This window comes from Tinamus guttatus, unplaced genomic scaffold (genome assembly GCF_059628265.1).
Source record: "Tinamus guttatus ecotype Peru unplaced genomic scaffold, ASM5962826v1 Tinamus_guttatus_pri_ptg000023l, whole genome shotgun sequence".
NCBI classification, from domain to species: domain Eukaryota; kingdom Metazoa; phylum Chordata; class Aves; order Tinamiformes; family Tinamidae; genus Tinamus; species Tinamus guttatus.
The window spans coordinates 2,208,271-2,225,863 of NW_028288557.1; the positions used below are offsets into that span (position 1 = coordinate 2,208,271).

Below are 17,593 nucleotides of genomic sequence, written 5' to 3' on the forward strand. Positions count from 1 at the left end.
GCACAGAATCTGTAGTATTCCCTATGTAGTGGTGATGTTTTTGTTGTATGTAAATTTATTATTTAATTATTTATTTTTAGAGTAGGGAGTCATTTCTTAGGACAAAAATTTCCCAAATGTTTCCCGTTTTCCTCAGGCTTTATCTCCAACATGACTATCCAGCGGCAGTTTTTCCCAAATGATGAGGATCAGACTGGTGCTGCGAAAGCTCTCCTGCGGCTCCAGGACACATACAATTTGGATACAGACACCCTCTCCAGAGGCAATCTTCCAGGTAAGGGTCCATCTGCCTTGTTTCCTGAAGACACTTGTGAACTTGCTAAAAGTCCTGACCACAAAGTCTGTGAGGACTTTTCCTCTCGTGTAGTTGTGTGCTGTGAAGGAAACAGTAGGAAAGCGTTTGAGCTGGCTAATAATTTGAGAAGTGGCGTGGTGTGGGTAACCAAATACAGGCTGACGTGGGTGTAATTTTTAACCCTGGCATGGGTCAGGAGAGAGCCTGTTGCTTCAGACTGATGTGCTGCAGAGGAACCCAGGGAGACCTTGACATGTCGGCAGGTCTATTCTTGCCGTTGTCCTCTTGCAAGGTCATTTCTTGGCTTGGCTGCTTGCTGGGCATTCTGTTGCTAGCACATGATCTTTCGTTTATCATTCATTGCTGCTGTCCTCGCAGGGGTAAGAGGGACCCTTTGGGTTGGGAATTGTTAAGTGGCTTAAGCTTCGTAGACTAAACTGGGAGGAAAAACAGTAGCACATGTTGCACGTACCAAACACTTGCGCCTAGGGGGCTTTACCTGAGAGAATCTTGAACAGATTGTGGGAAGGAGAGGACACGCTCCTTTTTTGTTGGAAACTACAACTTTTACTGCTGCATTGCTTATTGTTACTGCTTTGCTCTTTTTGACATCCTGTGTTACAGGTTATGCTGTTTCTTTATGTCACTTACCAGTGCTATTTGATTATTACTGTTTTAAGCACTCTTTTAAGATTTATTTTCATCTCCAGACACTAAGCTTCTCCTGCAGCTGTTACTGATCCCAGAGGATCCCTTTGTGCCCTTCTTTACCTTAACTTTACCAGATTATCTGATCTTTGCATTATCCTAAAGTCTGCTCGTATTTTCAGCTTTAAACGCTTGAAATAGGATACAGGGAAAATCACAGGTGTTTAATTAATGAGCAGAAACAAAGTTGTTCTGTGGGATACTCCTTTTTGTGGACTTGCTGCTATTTAATCTCTTAAGGTTTTCCTTTAATAGAAAATGACACCTGCTAAAAGACAGCTTTGGGAGCTGGTGTTAGAAATTGAGGATTTATTATGTAGTTAAGAATATAATGTTAGCGGTAAACCTGGCAGAATTGTGGGCAAGAAGAAAAATTGCTTCTGTGCTTGAGTTTCCCTTTTCATTATTTTGTAGATATTTTGGTTCCTTCTTACAAGATTTTAATTTTTTTTTTCCAGTGGGTCGTAATTTATAGTGGCAAAAATAGGAATCTATAATTTGCTTACTGGAGCTTTAATCTCAGAAGTCCTTTCACATGTTTCTAAAAATGATTTACTCCATAAGCTTCAGCAGCTGGGTTTTTACTGACTGCTGTTTTTTTTCTCCCCACTAAGTATTCTAGTAAGATGTTCTTCAGCAGCACTTTGAAAGCAAAATCTTTGGAAACTGATTTCTTTAGCTTCATATTGGGGTCACTTTTGTTCCTGCTCAAAGCATTTGTGATTTGGGGAAAGAGGGTGTTTGGTTTTTCGTTTGTTTATGATTAAGGAAGTAAATAAAGATCTTGAAACTGTTTGCTGGCATTTTGGCAATGAAAAACTATGTGTAACCACTTCTTTGTTCTGCCATGGGATTTACAGGCTTGAAATATCTGAACAGGGGCTGCAACAAGTAGCCCCCGCAGAAGGCAGATGTTTAAGAGTAGAACCTGAGCAGAAATAAGCTGTGCTGTGCTGCAGAGGGAATAAAGGAATGTTGCTCTGAAGGTCTGTCTAGATTTCTGTGTCAAATCTGCTGTTCTGTTTTTCCTTCAATGTAGGTGTAAAGCACAAGTCATTCCTAACGGCTGAAGACTGCTTTGAGCTGGGCAAGATTGCCTATACTGAGGCCGACTACTACCACACGGAGCTGTGGATGGAGCAAGCTCTGAAGCAGCTGGATGAGGGCGAGGTCTCTTCCGCAGACAAAGTCTACGTTTTAGACTACCTGAGCTACGCCGTGTACCAGCAAGGGGATCTGAGCAAAGCAGTGACGCTCACCAAGCGCCTCCTGGAACTGGGTATGTGCAGAGATCCCGGCTCCGCATGATCCACCGCCGGGATCCAGCAGGTTTTAGCTGCTGAGTCGGACAGAGGAATTTCGGTCTTGCATTCCGATTTGTACATTTTGAAAATTTATTATTGATATCAGGGTTAACATCTTGGTGTTGTCCTCAGGCTTACACTACCTACCATATACCCTATTTTACTACCATTTGAAATGGCAAATTACAGTCTAAACTACAGTGTCCTAGTTAATGATTGCTCCCTTCTGTTCAAATATTTTTTGCCTCCTGTCACTATTGGATTCTAATGAGTGATTTTAGTCATTAGTGTCTGAAAGGGGTTTTCTACTCTATTTTCCTGAACTCTAGAATAGGCTAGGAAAAAATGAATGGAATTTGAAACTAAGTTGATAATACCTCATTCTCTGCAAATATCTATTTAGATGCAAAGTGATTACACATGAACTAGAAGAAAAAAAAAAAAAGAAAAATAAGAAATACAGAATGCAATGCAATGAGTTAAAGCTCTGTCCATCTAACAAAGTATCAAATGCATTTGTATTTCTGTAAATACTCCACTGTGTGGAAGATGGGAAGTTTAGAACCAGATCTAACTGTTTGACAGCAATGGCTTGAGAGAGCCCTTTATTAAAAACTAAATTGTGTAAGTAACTGTTAGAAGTCTTGTCCGTAGCAATCTCAATTCCCATCAGAACCACTGTTTGGTGTCCCAGCGTTCTCCCTGTCCATTCTGATTTCCCCATCCCTCCCTCTCCGCTTGTATTGACCAGAATGACCACAGTCCGTGTCTTCTCCTGTATATTTTCTTTCCTCTATGTATTTTCCTGGTTGTAAATAGCCTCTCCTGCTTACTTCTTTGCAAGCTGTTAACTTACCTGGGCTTCTTGTCCCTTTCTTTGTCAATAGATCCTGAACATCAAAGAGCAAATGGGAACATGAAATATTTTGAATATATCATGGCTAAAGAAAAAGAAGCAAATAAATCTACTACGGAATCGGAAGACCGGGCGGAGAAGGAAACTGAGGTTAAGAAAAAGGACTACCTGCCTGAGAGAAGGAAGTACGAAATGCTGTGCCGTGGGGAGGGGCTCAAAATGGTAAAGTGGACTAAAACAGTTGACTGTTTTCAAATGTACAAAAGCAACATAACCAAGCGTTGTTTGAGTTTGTATGTGGCCGGGAAGCAAGGAAGCTGCTGTAGCACTTGGCTGAGAATCTAGAGCTGAGGATTAGTGTGTGCTGGATTCCTTCCCTGCTTCATCCATCCAGTAAAGAAAAAATAATACCCCCCTAGACACAGCTGAGGGGCTGAGTGAGCCAGGGAATGCACTTGGCAATTGCAGTTAACTGAGCAAGTAGACTGCAGTGTGGATTTACGTGTGGTGTTAAATGAGTTTGGTGGTTTTCTTCAGCAGTGAGATTAGTTTTATTTTACAGGATTTTATGCAGGTAGGTACATGCATAGCTGAGTGCTGCTTGTTGCACCATTACAGAATAACGGTCATTTGCTTAAAGCACTGTTTTCTCAAAGTATCTCTTTGACCAGTTATACAAAAGTTAATCGTTCCCATATCTTGACCTCCAGACATTTAGTATTCTGTAGAGACATTAGAGTTATATGGACGTCTGATTATCTCTTGCTCTGTCACGCTTTCAGACCCCACGGAGGCAAAAAAGACTCTTCTGCCGCTACTACGATGGAAACAGGAACCCTCGGTACATCCTGGGTCCTGTCAAACAGGAAGATGAGTGGGACAAGCCCCGAATCGTTCGGTTCCTTGATATCATCTCCGACGAAGAGATCGAAACTGTGAAAGAGCTCGCGAAGCCCAGGGTAAATGCCTAGCATTTGTTGGCCTCTTGCAGTCTTGAATTGTGCGTGCAGTGGCAAGTGTGAGTGTGCACGCGTGTGCGCGTGGCTCCACGTCCTCCTCGGCGCCGTGCCTCGTGCTTCCTCTCCCCATAGCTCTTGGAGACGTGCTGGTCCAAGGGGCTCGTGGGAAAGCTGGCCGTCCTGTGCAAGGGAGAGCGCCAGCAGTCCAGCCTTGCCGGGCTCTTCTAGAAGAGCTGCTTTCCGCGTGCGGTGTTTGAGAGCAGGAGGAGGCTGCACCGGGACACGCTGCAGCCAGGCTGCCTCCAAACGCACCCAGCACCTGGGCGTTTGGCATGTTGGGGTTTTCTCAATTCTGAATTGGCACAGCCGCCAAGTGCAGAAGTCTCTTTTGGTCTTTTGGTTTGAACTTACCTGGGGGTGAAAGAGCTATAGCGAGGTCGTACTTAATCATTGGCACTCAGCTGCTTATTCACAATTTCAGCGTATCAATCTTAATAGTTGAGGAACCAGATTCAAAGGTTCGTGTTTCTGAATTAAAAATAATACAGCTCAACTGTGAGAATGTAGCAAAGTGTCAAGATGAAGGAAAAAAAACAAAAAACAGACCGACTTGCCTTCTGTATCACCATGGTTTGATGGTTCAGCTCCAAATGTGCATTTAAGATACAGACAAGTTGATTTACTTTGTCAGTTGCCACTTCTAAAATGATATTTAAACTTTTCTAAATGATTTCCCTGCTGTTTTTAGCCTAAATGGCTCCTTAGTCCAGAGAAAGCCAAGCAGGTGTAGGTTAAAACACGTACCTTAAGTATAGGACGAACTGTTAACTAGATCTGTTATGAATTAAAACAGACGTGTGTTAAACGCAGACACATGAATCGTGAGGCTCTCCTAGGTCACAGCCCTGAGTACTAGGTAGACAAAGGTGAATTTCCAGCTTGGTAAAGGCTGCTGCATTGTATTTGTGAAGTAACATTTTGAACTGTGAGAAAGTACAAAGAATTCTCTTCATCTACCCCTCAAACATCTCTGTTTGCGGATCTGTAAGCCAGAGCGCCAGTGGTTTGACACTTAAACTGCTTTTTGATGCGGAAAAGCCCTGGCCTTATGTCTCAGGAATATTCCTAAATCATTTCTTTATGGAATAGAAATAAACCTCAGCGCTGAATGCAGAACAACTGCCTAATACAGGACCATGCAGCAGATTCAAACTTCTGAACCTGCCTAGGTAATTTTTATCTCACCCGCTCACAAGTATCCCGGGATGCTACCCAAGCTGGGGAGGTGCCCTGTACCCATGGAGCGATGGGGAAGGGCGAGGCCTGGAGGCACAAGGGCCGCGAGGGCAAGGTGGCCGTCGCCTCAGTAAAGGCAGCAGTTGGCCGCGGCCGGCGGGTGCAGGGGAGCTAACCCAGTGCTGCCGTGTGTGAGGGAGGAGGCAGCAGGGTAGGGATCCTTAATCCCAGTCCCTTCACACAAGATCCATGGTTCCATTTAGCTGTTAACAAAGGGTCAGTTGTGCAGGTGTCCTCTCCTACAGCTGCCCTTCACACATAGAGCAAATGTAAGTTTCTAGCTGTTCCTCTTGCTCCAGAAATGGAAATGTTACTTCCTGGAAAACTCAATTTCCTCTAAGAGGCTGTTAAAACTTTTAGTAAAATTGGCGACTTCCCCTTCCTACCCATCAGGGCTTGTGATTTGTTCATTTGTTTGCCCCCCATACAAGAGGCACCACCTGGGAAGGTGACAGGGTGGCTCGCGCGGCAGCTTGTGTGGCGTTTCCGGAGGCTTCTGAATGGTCGGCTTGCTGCGATGCCCTATGTGCTTTGTAATGCAACTATTCTGATGGTTCGCTTCACAGCTGAGGCGAGCCACCATTTCAAACCCCATAACAGGAGCCTTGGAGACGGCACACTACAGAATTAGCAAAAGGTAAGAGAGCTCGGTGCCCGATGTCTTGGGCCTCTAATGAGTGTGCGGATCCTGCTCAAAATGGGGAAAGAGGTGGTCTAAAAAGACAGCTTTGGCTTTGCAGCCCACCACTTCACTGTACGCAGATCCTGTAACAGACTGTTACTGCTGAGTTCCTCAGTCTCTTCCTTCCGCTGTAAGTTCTGGAGTTGTGTTTTGACTGCTAAAAAAACAAAACGGAATAAAAAGTCACCTTCTCGGGGAGTGTTCTCTTAGTCTGCACAAGGAGCAGGTCTCTTAAATGCATTCAATGTACCAGACACCCAGAGGGACTAAACCTTCAGCAGAACCTACCTCTCAAATTCCTTTCCCTTGCTGTCAACATCAAGGAAAACCTGTCCTCCTGCTTGCCAAGTGGAGCAGACCGCTCCTGAAGTGCCTTTCCCTCTGCAGGAGGCGCCTCGAGTCACTGTCCCATGTGGCCGCTGGATTGGCTGGCAAAGCACGCGCTGAATTCCGTGCTCCAGGATAGCTCCTTAGCCCTCTCTGGGCTTGTGCCTCCTGCTGACGCAAAGTTGGCAGAAAGCAGACTTCCTTTTCACTGGACTCATGGGTCTGTCCAGCTGGCCCGTGAAGTGCTGCAAATCTGGCATTTGGCTGCTGTTTTCCACACTGTGCTTCAGCAGAAAGTCTGGCTAGCTTGAAAAGAAGCTATTCCTTCCACCCCCAGTTTTGGTAGTGCTGATTAAGGTTCAATCGAGGCAAAATTTTCAAAAAAGTGGAACTTCTGCATGAAGAGGAATTGTCTGTGAAACTCAGCATCATGACCTATTTGCAGAAAGACTCTGAAAAGAGAAAAGAACAAGAAAGGAAAAAGGAGAAAAAAAAAAAAGTGAAAGGACAATCTAACCAAATTCTTCCAACCAATTTGATTTGGAAATGGCAGCTACAGCTTCTGTTGCCCTTCTAATATTGCTAATCTGGGAGCGCTGCACACCATCCAGACCAATCGGAACCCGTTCAAACACCCTGGCTTGGCCTACGAGGGGGGTAAGCCCTTGTCCTTTCTCTTTTTGTAGCTGAGCCGAGCTACTGTGCATGACCCTGAGACTGGGAAACTGACCACAGCCCATTACAGAGTCTCTAAGAGGTAAGGGAGCGTCTTCGACCGCCCCGGCATCGCTTCACCGCTCACGGGGCAAACGAGGGGCTCTTCCTCTGCAGAGCGAACCGTCTCCATGACACGAGGGATCTGCTGCAGCAGGAACTGGTTCTAAGCGTTAACTATTTTTTAGCTGAAATGGAAGCTTTTGCTCAGCATGGCCTGTGCGAGGCAGCTACTGTACTAAACGTTGTTGGCTCTGCTTGCACTAACGGTCGGGGAGGGCTGTGTGTCACCCGCGCTGCTACATTTAGTGTTGATACTAGCACCGCGGGCTGCTCCAATCCACGGGCAGAGAGCAAGTTACTGCTAGCTGGCAGCTCTAGTAACGCTCGGGGACTGAAAGCAGTTGCTGCTTTAATAGGGAAATGTAGTGCTCATTGAATTGATTATTTGTCACCTGCCTCCATTTGAAATGCCAGTCAGTTAAAGGAGTACATAATGCTCTTTGCTCCCTCAGGGACGGGTGCAGGTCAGGCTGTCTGCCAGCCCCACTGGCTGCTTGAGAGACCTTGCAAAAAAAAAAAAAAAAAATTCCTCCTCTGAAGGAATGACTCCCTCTCGGGACCCAGCTGCAGGCTCGGCCTGGCCTAGCATCTGTGCGGTCACGTACAGGAGCACGTGCGGCAGGTGAAGTGCTGCGAGCCCCGCGCAAAGCCTGGTGTCTAGTTCCTGGTGAAGAAGAGCCTTAGAACTGCTGTGACTGGCCGGCTTTGGTGCTCGAAAGGTGCCAGTCAGGGACTCCCTCCAGAATGAAAGCAGACTGTGTTGGGCTGAGTGTTTCTTTATCTCGTTGGAAACTAGAATTGGGTGCGCAAGTCAGCGGGTGTAAGAAGTTACTGAGAAGCTAGTGAGGGAGCTTTCTTGAGCAAGGGGATTGCCACAGGGCTGGGAGGAGGGAAAACTTTTCCCGTGCCTTTACTTTGCCTTGTGGTCCAGCACGTACTAATTCTTCAGCAGCTGAATACTTTGACAGCTAAAATAGCAATGAGAAATAAACCCCACCCCATGAAAAACCCCAAAGCCCAGGGCAGACAGCCTCAGAAAAATCATGTTATTCATGCGAGATCACAGAGGTCTCGCAGAAGCACTGCGAGCTGCTTGAGCTGGTTTGGATTCCAGATGAATCATTGCTCCTGAAAACCAAAAAATGCTTTATTTTTTTAATAGCTTACTGCTTCCCCTTTCAAACATTCTTTCCTAGCACATGCACGTCTAAAGCACAGTGCTGCTCGCTCTGAGAGCACGACTGTTCCCTGCACAGTACGTGGCAGCCTCTCCGAAAGGGGCACCCTGCCAGCAGGACGAGGAGCTGCGGCCGAGCCCCGCCGAGCTTAGAGCCAGGGCAGACACGGCCGCTCAGGCGCCGCTCCCTGCCCTCTCCTCCAAGGAGCAGCTTGCAGCTGCACCTCAAGAGTTTGCACCGTGTCAATGCCAGCCTGGCAGCTTGTCTGGCTGCTCTTGCCTCTCTGCTAAATCTTTTGCAAATTAAATATATTTTAGAATATGCAGGGCTTTAGTTCCTGTGACCCAGCACCACAGTGTAGCTGTGACGAAGGCCTTGGGTCTGGCCTTATGTTTGTGACCAGCTTCAGGCACGCGAGCCCATGGGTGGCCTGTGGTTGTCTGATTTTTCCAAACAATCTGACTAGTCTAAAATTATTCCTACATGTAGCTCTTTGTTTGTGGGCCCTTACGCTATTAAAAGTTAAAACGGGATCTCTGATGCAGAGTTTTTAAGAAGGGAGCTAATACATTTTAAAAAGCAAAAGCCCAGCTGCTCGTACTGAACATAAAAACTTGCTGCCAGGTATTGCTGTGAGGAGGGGAAAAAAAGAAACCCCACAGTGTGTTCTCAGCACTTGAGTTCTTTCCATTTCTATAAAATGTTAGTTTAGCTCATGGCTGTCTGTTGGGGCATTGTAGTCTTCGGGATTTTTGGGCTGTGATGTGGGAGGTTTTAAAGAAATGTCAAATCTCTAGTAAGCAGTGTCCTCGTGCTCGAAGCTTAAATGGGTTTGGCTTCCCCAGGGAATAAGTTTGTCTCTTTTTGTTAAGTTTTCTGGTCGCGGTGGAGCCATGGGTGTCCGCAGTCAGAAACGCAGCAGGACGCACGGCTGCTGCGCAGTTGAAGTGCCTTGCAGGACCTGCTTTTGCCTTCTCCCGCCAGTGTAACGTAGGAGCGTGGCGCTTAATGCTTTCCTGCACTAACAGTACTTAGAAGCAGGTGGCTCTTCGCATGTGTTTGCATGAGTCTGGCCTGAGGAGTTTTAGTCCTTCTAAGTAGAGCATTCGTGTCATTTAAAAAAATCCATGCTCGTAGAGATTCTGTAACCTGTGTCAGTGCCTTGTGTCAAGTGTCGTGCTACTGCTCCTCCCATGCAAAATGTTCCATTTTTTTTTCTTTTTTTATTAAGAATTACATAAAAACAAAAAATGGCATTTGGTATAGCAGTGGGTAGCAGTACCATGCTGTACTTGCCTGCTGAGGTCTGAGGCCAGGTGTGTTTGTGGAACAGCCGGATCTGCTGGCAAGTCCAGGGCCAAGTCTTGAGGAAAGGCAGAAGCAGCAGTCTCCGGCCTTCTGCAGAAAGGGAAAAATGGGCCAAAGTCACTGCTGTTATCGAGAGCAGCAAACGGACTGCCACGCTGAACAGGGATGAGCAGGGAGGAAGGGAACATGCACAGAGAAAGGTGGTGAAGCAAACCCAGGTGAAACAGGTGCGCGGAGATAGGGGAAGAAAAAAGAGGGAAGAAAGAAAAGAAGCATCCTGTGAGCAAAATGTTTTTGTTTGTTTTTAAAAAGAAAAACAAGCATTGCTTACCCAAAATACCCATTAAATCCCCAAACCCTGGAGTAGGCTGTTCTGGTGCAGCTTGCGCACAGGGTAGACGGTGAAGGGCTTTCTGCCTCGCTTGCTGCCCTTGCTGCTGTTCAGCCCTCGCTGCTGTTCAGCGCTCGCAGTTGGGTGACCCGCCAGCTCCCAGAGCACACCCGCCTGCGAGGGGTGACACGGGAGAGCCGAGCTACGACCATGGCAGCCCTGGGCACTGGCGGGAGGTGCCTGCCCCACTCCGAGCGCTGCGTCCTAGGTGGCTGCGTCGAGAGCAAAGCCGGGGTGTCCCAGTGCTAGGAAAGCGCTTGGAGCAAACGTCACCATGTGCAGTGGGGTTTGCTCAAGCATAAGGTCGTTTTTCTTCAGGCCTTTGATAGTTCCCAGTATGCCAAGTTAGGCCCTAGTGCTACATGTGTTCATTGTAGAAAACACAGCTTATTAAATGCACTTCTCAGTAAGGACCCTGAAAATACTTCTGACCTACCTTTTTTTTTTTTTTTTTTTTTCCTAAAAGCTGAGGAAAAATTTCAGATGAGAAGCAATTCTGAACAGTATGTCTGTACTGGTAGCTTGTTGCCTATTATGATATGTTGTATTAATTTTTTTTCTCCTTTTTAACATAGTGCTTGGTTGTCTGGCTATGAAAGCCCCGTGGTCTCTCGCATTAACACAAGGATACAGGACCTAACAGGCCTTGATGTCTCCACGGCTGAGGAGCTGCAGGTAACCACCGCAACCAGCGTGAGGGCCACGGCCCTGCCGTTCCGCCTGATGCTGTGTGCAGTGTGGACCCCCCAGGCACAGCGGGGAGGGGGCACAGGCACTGCCCTGGTGCAGGGCCAGCACCTTTGTAACGGGTCTCATCCAAGCTTGGCCAAGGACAGCTCTGAGTGTTACACAGCATCCTGGAAAATCAGGCCTTTGCTTTGTCACTGAGGTGCGAGAGGCCTTGCCCTTGCTGGACAGATGCTTACTGAAGCGCAAGCAACTTGGCATAGCTTTTAGTATACTAATAAAATCCAGTTTTGTTAGGGCATGGTCAAATTTTGCTTCTGTGATAATAGTTTAGCTGGACTCATGTTTGAGGACATGGGGTGGTTCTGATTTGCCATCACTGCTGTAGTCCTAAAAGGGTGATGGTGTGTCCAGAATCTCTGCAATAGGGAAAGACTGACCATACATGTAGCTCAAATAAGCCTTATTTTAAAAGTACTTCTATTTATATACTTGAGGTATAAAACATGTAAATGTGTGTGTGTATATATATGTGCACACATAATATATAAAAGTATATATAAGTGTACAGTTAGACTGTTGCTTTGCCTGATTTTGAGTGTTAATGCATTGAGTGTTTATGTATAGAAAGCAGAACTGTGGTTCCATGAGGAATCTTCAACATAGGGTGCCAAAGAATCTGGCTGAAAATTGAGGTTATTAATGTGTAGAGGAAAAGAAAAAAATCCATTAGCAGAAAGGGCAGTGGGTATTGATGGACATCAAGATCAAAAACTAACTCAGAATTGAATGGAGAACGTAGAAGTGCCATGACCCACGTTGAGGAGGAATAGTCCTTGAGGATTTTTAGGAAAGCTTTATTTTTGGACCTGGAGGAGGGAGGGTGGGAACGTGCTGGTATAAAACTATGTAAGCCAGTACAAGCAGAAACGTTCCAAAGGTTCATGTGGTACTGGCAGCCCAGAGCACAGGGCTGTGCACCCCCTGAGAGAACAACTGAGGGTGTCAGTGACGGGGCTGTGTCCCTTGTGGCGGCTGTAGGAGCCTTGTTGGGCAGAGTGGGTTGCAGTAACAGCCGGAGCTGCTCTGGGAGTCCTTACCTGGAGCGAGACATGGTCGAAGCCTTGGAGAAACAACAGCTTGCAGGACCATCTTGGACATGTGTGTCTGCCCCTGTAGCCAAGGGCTGTCTGGGTCTCCAGGAGTCTTGAACGACACCAGTTTCTAAAACATTAGGAAGAAAAGTCATTCAGAAATAGGAATGGCTCTAAACTGAGGAGGAATCTCAATGAAATCAGAGCTATTTGTGAATAAACCCAGCAGGACTTTGCTTAGTTGCCAGGGGCTTGTGATTTCCTCTGAACTTGATCTGTTCAACAGTTAGAGATTGTGTCAAATTCTTTCTCCTTCTTGTCTAGATAAAATACTGCTTTACTAGATATTTGTGCTTCTGCTTTCACTGTAGGTAGCCAACTACGGCGTAGGAGGCCAGTATGAGCCTCATTTTGACTTTGGAAGGGTAAGTCCTATTTTCTGTCTCGTCCCTTTCTTCTTCACACGCGCTGTGTTTCTCTCTTTCAGGTGGCAAATTATGGAGTGGGAGGACAGTATGAGCCCCACTTTGACTTTGCACGGGCAAGTAAAGAAATGGAGGAGAGATAGTGATCTGGTGACGCCTCTCGGCTGTGGCACCACTTCTTTATATTACACCTCATAGTCCTTCAGCTTCTCTAATCTGTGTTAGTGGAGAAAGCCCTCTAAAGCACCACCTGAACTGATAAAACAAGAGAGGCATTATATGAAACAATGTTTGCTTCAGAAACATAATTTAAAAAGAGCTATTTCAAAAGCAGAGAATTGAGTCTGCTCAACAGAGCAAAGGCCATTAGCTCCATTCTAAAACTAGAGAAACACTTAGAACCAGGGCGTCACGGGCAGCCTAGCACCACTCGCCTTGCTGGCTACTGCGCGACGCGGAGAGAGGACTTTGTCCCCCAGGCTGAGACAGAGGCATCTTCCATGCTGAGGACATCTGAAAATATAAATGCTCTGTGCTGACTTCTACATGCTGATTGCTAACAGCCTCCTGGAACTGCCGAGGCCTGCTAAGATCAACTCGTGTCCCTGTCCTCGCTTTGTTTAGTTGATTTAAATTCCTAACCTGCTTCTGTTCCAGCTTACAGCTCAGGTTGCTGGAAATAATGCCACTGAATTCAGTTGGTTATTTATTGGGCACCCTTACATGTGATTTAATACCTTCCGATTAACCTTACGCTGATGATCAAATCCACCAACTGTTAATCAGAATCTGTGCTCTTTAAGCACATGCTCAGATGATTAACAGATTTGGGGTTGAAATGCATGGGTTACTTTCCAGAGTAACGATGGCTAAAACTTGAGCACAAATACTGGCCGCAGTGGGTAGGCTCTAAACATAAAAAGAAACTGCGACAGGAATTTACTCTTGTAACCAAGGCCCAGGGATATAAAAGGGCTGGAGTAGCTGCCGCAGGCGCTCTTTAATGGATGGCTTTTAGCAGAGCCCAGAGGTGTGTGTGCCAGGGAGGGGCACGGAACAAGGACAGCCCAAAGCTCTAGCAGCAGTGTGACTGGCTGAGCCGTGAGCGCCGGCAGCAGGAAAGGGGAGCCCCTCCTGGGAGAGCTCGGCCCCAGCATGAGGCCCAGATTGCCTGGGCTGTCTCCCTCTGGCCCGTACCCCAGGAGGGATGAGTGTGCAACTAAACAATTAACTCCGTGGCTGTGAAGGAGATGCGTACTAATTTTCAGACAACTAAGTTGTTCTTAACCATTAGCTGCGTGGCTCCTGCCTTCCCCGTCCTGTCAACTTCTTCAATGCCTGCTGTATTTGAACTAATAGGTGCACTCGTGTGCCTTCCAAGTAGAGGGAATGAATCTGTTTTTCTGCATGAGTTTGTCTGCTGCTGGCGCAGCAGCTGCGTGTCTCTGACTCCTCTACGTAATCAGAATGAAATGCTTATTAATGCTGCTTGCTTTTGTTCACAGAAAGACGAGCCAGATGCTTTTAAGGAATTGGGAACAGGCAACCGAATTGCTACTTGGTTGTTTTATGTAAGTGATACATTTCTGTCACATGCTATTGCACAAAATACCTATCCCTGCATAGTCACTACACTTGGATGGTTCCCTTAATTTTTTTTGTTGAAGTCCCTCACAAATGAGGGCAGCTAATACCTTAATGGTAAATATGGGTATCTTGTTACCATAAATAATTGTTCTCACATGTGTTCCTAGGGAGGGTTTAGATTTTTTGACTGTCTGTTCACTTTTGTATCTGCCTACGCATTTATAGCATGCTTGTTGCCACAACATTGAGCATGTGGCACTGTGGGACAAGGCTGCCTACCCCACTTTGTACTGAGTGGGTGACTTTTAGCCTATTTTATTAGGCCATCAGTCGCACAGTCTTGGCTCTCTAAGGGGGAGGTAAAAAGTAAGTTTTTCAGTGCCTCAATTACATTTTACTGAAGTGGGTGCTTTGGGAGTGCTTTGCCTTTCAACTTACCTGAGCCATGTTCACCTTCTCAGATGAGCGATGTGTCAGCAGGGGGAGCTACCGTCTTCCCTGAAGTAGGAGCCAGTGTGTGGCCTAGAAAGGTAAGCTGGGTTTTGGAGCCGCCTTAGCCCTCCCTCTCTGCATCTCCCCAGCTAAGGCAGCCTGGGCAGGTCCGTGTTGGAAAGGAAGCTCCGAGATGAGCTCCCGGGGCTGGGAGAGCCAGGGCCTTGTGCTGTCAGGGCTGCTCTCACCTGCACCGGGCTTCCTCAACGTCCAAAACGTAACTGACTGACCTGCTTCTCACATACAAAACATTCAAGGAGAACAGTACTTCAAAACTTTTTTGTTGTTAATATTCAAAACTGCTTTTTATTCCTTTGGTGGTTTTATATGTTTGACTGGGGTTTTCCACCGGGAGTCCTGTCTGAAATTCTGTGTTCCTGCTATGGCTTCTTCCTCTGAAGGGTTAGGAAATGAGGTCTGCCTTTGCTAACCTGCTGCTCATTTTTAGGCAGCTATCCTGCTTTTCTAGAAGTGGTCATGAATTGAATTGGATAGGCTTATAGAAAAATAAATAAAAACCAATGATACACAGGAAACTCATTCTTTAGAAAAGCAAGTTTTAGAAAATGGAAGAGGGTCTTCAATTTGTAAGGCACATTTGAAATACAGACACCCACACCTTTATGATGGAGCAGTGCTGAGGTGACACCAGTGTGTGTCACCGAGCGAGGTGCTCAATCTGCACTGCGCTTTTCCAGGGCACAGCTGTATTCTGGTACAACCTCTTCCCCAGCGGAGAAGGCGACTACAGCACACGGCATGCAGCCTGCCCAGTACTAGTCGGAAACAAATGGGGTAAGTAGCCCTCAAGTTGTTCCGAGCGCCTCTGAGCGGGACGGTCAGCCTTTCCTTGTGGGTTTTTTTCCTTTTCCTGTTCTTTGGGAATTCATGAGGGGATAAAAAGCAGCCAAAACAGTTAATTCCTTTAAAAATGAAAGATGTAGTACTAGGGAAGTACTTTTAATAATAGTCTTCTCTAATTTTGCAGCTATTGGAAGTGTTTTTTCCCCTCTTGGATTTACTAAACCAGCTCCGCCTTTGTGTGTGTGGGTTAAAATGATCTTTTGCTTAGGTGAGACTTCTGTTTTAAACAGAAGCTGTTGCTACACAGGTGCAGTGATCACTTACCTCTGTTTTTGCAGTATCCAATAAATGGCTCCACGAACGGGGACAGGAATTCCGAAGACCGTGCACGTTATCAGAGCTGGAATGATGCAGACTCCTCCTCCTTCTCTTCTGTTTTCAATTTGTGTAAAATGCACAGATCTCCTACAGTTTACAATTGACTAACACTCCACTACAGGTTCAGTCTTCAACTACACCAGTGTTTCATCTGTGGACAAAACAAACATGCTTTAGTTCCCTCTAAAATACCCCTTCATGGTTTTATACACAGAATATATTGATTTTGAAGGTCTAAGAGTGTTGCAGAAAAAAAAAAGGGACAAACTACAGAGCAACAGCTAGCAGTGGTGCCGCGTGTGCTGTGCCCTTCACCAGCCCCACTACTCAGCACTGACTGCCAGGGCTTGTTTGCTTTGGAGTCCTCGCGCCTCTCAGGGTGCTAAGGGGGCAGGAAATGATGACCAGTGTCACGGGAGGACTCTTTTCTCGGAAGGCTGTATTAAACCAGTTCCTATTCCCGAATACCCAGACGTTGGACTCCTTGCTCGCGTAGCGTGCCTGACCACTACTGTTTAAAAACTGTGGGTGTGCTTCGTGCCGCTCTGGGAGCGGGTTAGCACTGTCTGTTGTAACTTGCTCCGCCATTTCCACAATAGCGCAGCTTTGGGAACTGGCTTCCTGTTTAAGCCTCTGGTGAATTGGGGTCTTACCCTTAAGAACGTGAGCCAGCAGCTCTGCTTGCGCAGAGGAGACGCTCGAGTAGTGCTGTCACCTGCACCACAGCACGTGACAATTACAGTCCATCTTCCCTCCGTGTTGTGGATTTTTTTTTTCAATAAGTTTGTCCACATAACAAGGAACAGATGCTGCTTTTATTCTGTCTTAGTAGTAAACTCTTATGTCTACTCCTTGGGCAGTGGGGATGGGAACTTTGCCATCTTCATTCATCAGAGTAACTGTGCCTTAGGATACTGGAATTTCAGACTGGTTGCAAGACATCAGGTGATGAGGCAAGAAAACTCAGTTGCCACAGAACACTCTTACTGCTGAAAAGCCACCTTTGTCCTCTCAGTTCTGAGTGCTTTTGAGAAACAGATGGCCTATTTATAATTCTCAACCTTATTTTAGATGCTTTTTATTTCGAATATGTTTTTTCTGTTGTGGATGCTGAGCACAAGCCAGAGCCCTGTCATACCTGTAATCACAGGATGCGATAGAGCAGAAGGAGCTAAGAGCAGGCAGAGGCCACAGGGCAGGTGGGAATCATTTCAACAGGCTGGTTTTCAGCAGCAGCATTTATAGCAAAACCTCCAAATACTCCACGAGCATGAGGAAAGGATCCAAGCGAGCTGCACCAGGCTCTCCTGTCTCAAAACAGCCAAGTTTTCTGGATGGTGATGGTTTTACTGATGTAGGGGTCAAAGCATGAAGTCTTTACCAAGGAAAAAATTCCAATTTCAGTCAGTTGGATTTTTCTGCTTCAATAAAATCTTGCACATTGAGCCAAAAGGCAGAAGAAACTGACTATTAACATGATAGAAGTACCTCTGGAGCAGCGAGAGTACAGGGGAAGGTACTGCAGCACACTTGCAGAAGGTGTTTTTACAAAAGACACTTAAAATCTTTGCTGGTAATTGCATCATTAAATTTCTAAACCTATTAGCAGTGGGACCTACTGAACTGCTCCACTGTAGCCCTGCATCTTTGTGTTTTGCCAGTGATTTTTTCAGTGACAGATAAAAAACAAGAAAAATAAAAAAGGTTCCCCTCACTGCTGTACTGCTCATTTCATCAAAACTGCTAGTAAAATAGAGCAGTGGCTGATATAGATTCAGCAAAGCGAGTTATGAGAACATACTTTTTGTTTGCTAGATTGTAAATATTAAAAAGTGCAACATATTTCCACTTACCTCACTTTTCTCCCTTTTACATGGTGTCAGTAAATTCATCTCCACTCTTATCTGTGGTTTTCTCCTTCCCATCCTGTTGGCTCTTTCAGACTGTTTCTTTGGGTATTTATGGCTGCAGGTACGTCCTGCCCCGTTCCTGCAAGAATGCAATGGATAACATGGAGTTAGGAGTGTTATTGTGGGTCTCCCGCT

At 46.1% G+C, this 17,593-nt stretch overlaps 1 protein-coding gene and 1 long non-coding RNA gene across 3 annotated transcripts in view; one reads left to right on the forward strand and one right to left on the reverse strand.

Moving 5' to 3' along the window:
• P4HA1 (prolyl 4-hydroxylase subunit alpha 1) overlaps positions 1 to 16,013 on the forward strand; it is a 27,388-nt gene extending 11,375 nt beyond the window's left edge. The window contains exons 5-15 of one of the 2 annotated variants that reach the window (XM_088525242.1): positions 137 to 274; positions 2,043 to 2,282; positions 3,195 to 3,385; positions 3,946 to 4,122; positions 7,114 to 7,184; positions 10,657 to 10,756; positions 12,234 to 12,287; positions 13,793 to 13,858; positions 14,336 to 14,404; positions 15,065 to 15,161; positions 15,509 to 16,013. In XM_088525242.1, the coding sequence (XP_088381368.1) occupies positions 137 to 274; positions 2,043 to 2,282; positions 3,195 to 3,385; positions 3,946 to 4,122; positions 7,114 to 7,184; positions 10,657 to 10,756; positions 12,234 to 12,287; positions 13,793 to 13,858; positions 14,336 to 14,404; positions 15,065 to 15,161; positions 15,509 to 15,579 (1,274 nt within the window). In that variant the 3' untranslated portion in view covers positions 15,580 to 16,013. Of the gene's footprint in view, positions 1 to 136; positions 275 to 2,042; positions 2,283 to 3,194; positions 3,386 to 3,945; positions 4,123 to 7,113; positions 7,185 to 10,656; positions 10,757 to 12,233; positions 12,288 to 12,349; positions 12,408 to 13,792; positions 13,859 to 14,335; positions 14,405 to 15,064; positions 15,162 to 15,508 lie in introns of both variants that reach the window. The other variant, XM_088525251.1, reaches the window with a different exon arrangement.
• LOC148596240 (uncharacterized) lies at positions 15,500 to 17,577 on the reverse strand. Its single transcript, XR_015913396.1, has 2 exons — positions 17,402 to 17,577; positions 15,500 to 15,699 (listed from the first exon to the last, which is right to left on the reverse strand). It is a non-coding gene; the product is annotated as an uncharacterized LOC148596240 (long non-coding RNA).
• Positions 17,578 to 17,593: the final 16 nt, after the last annotated feature.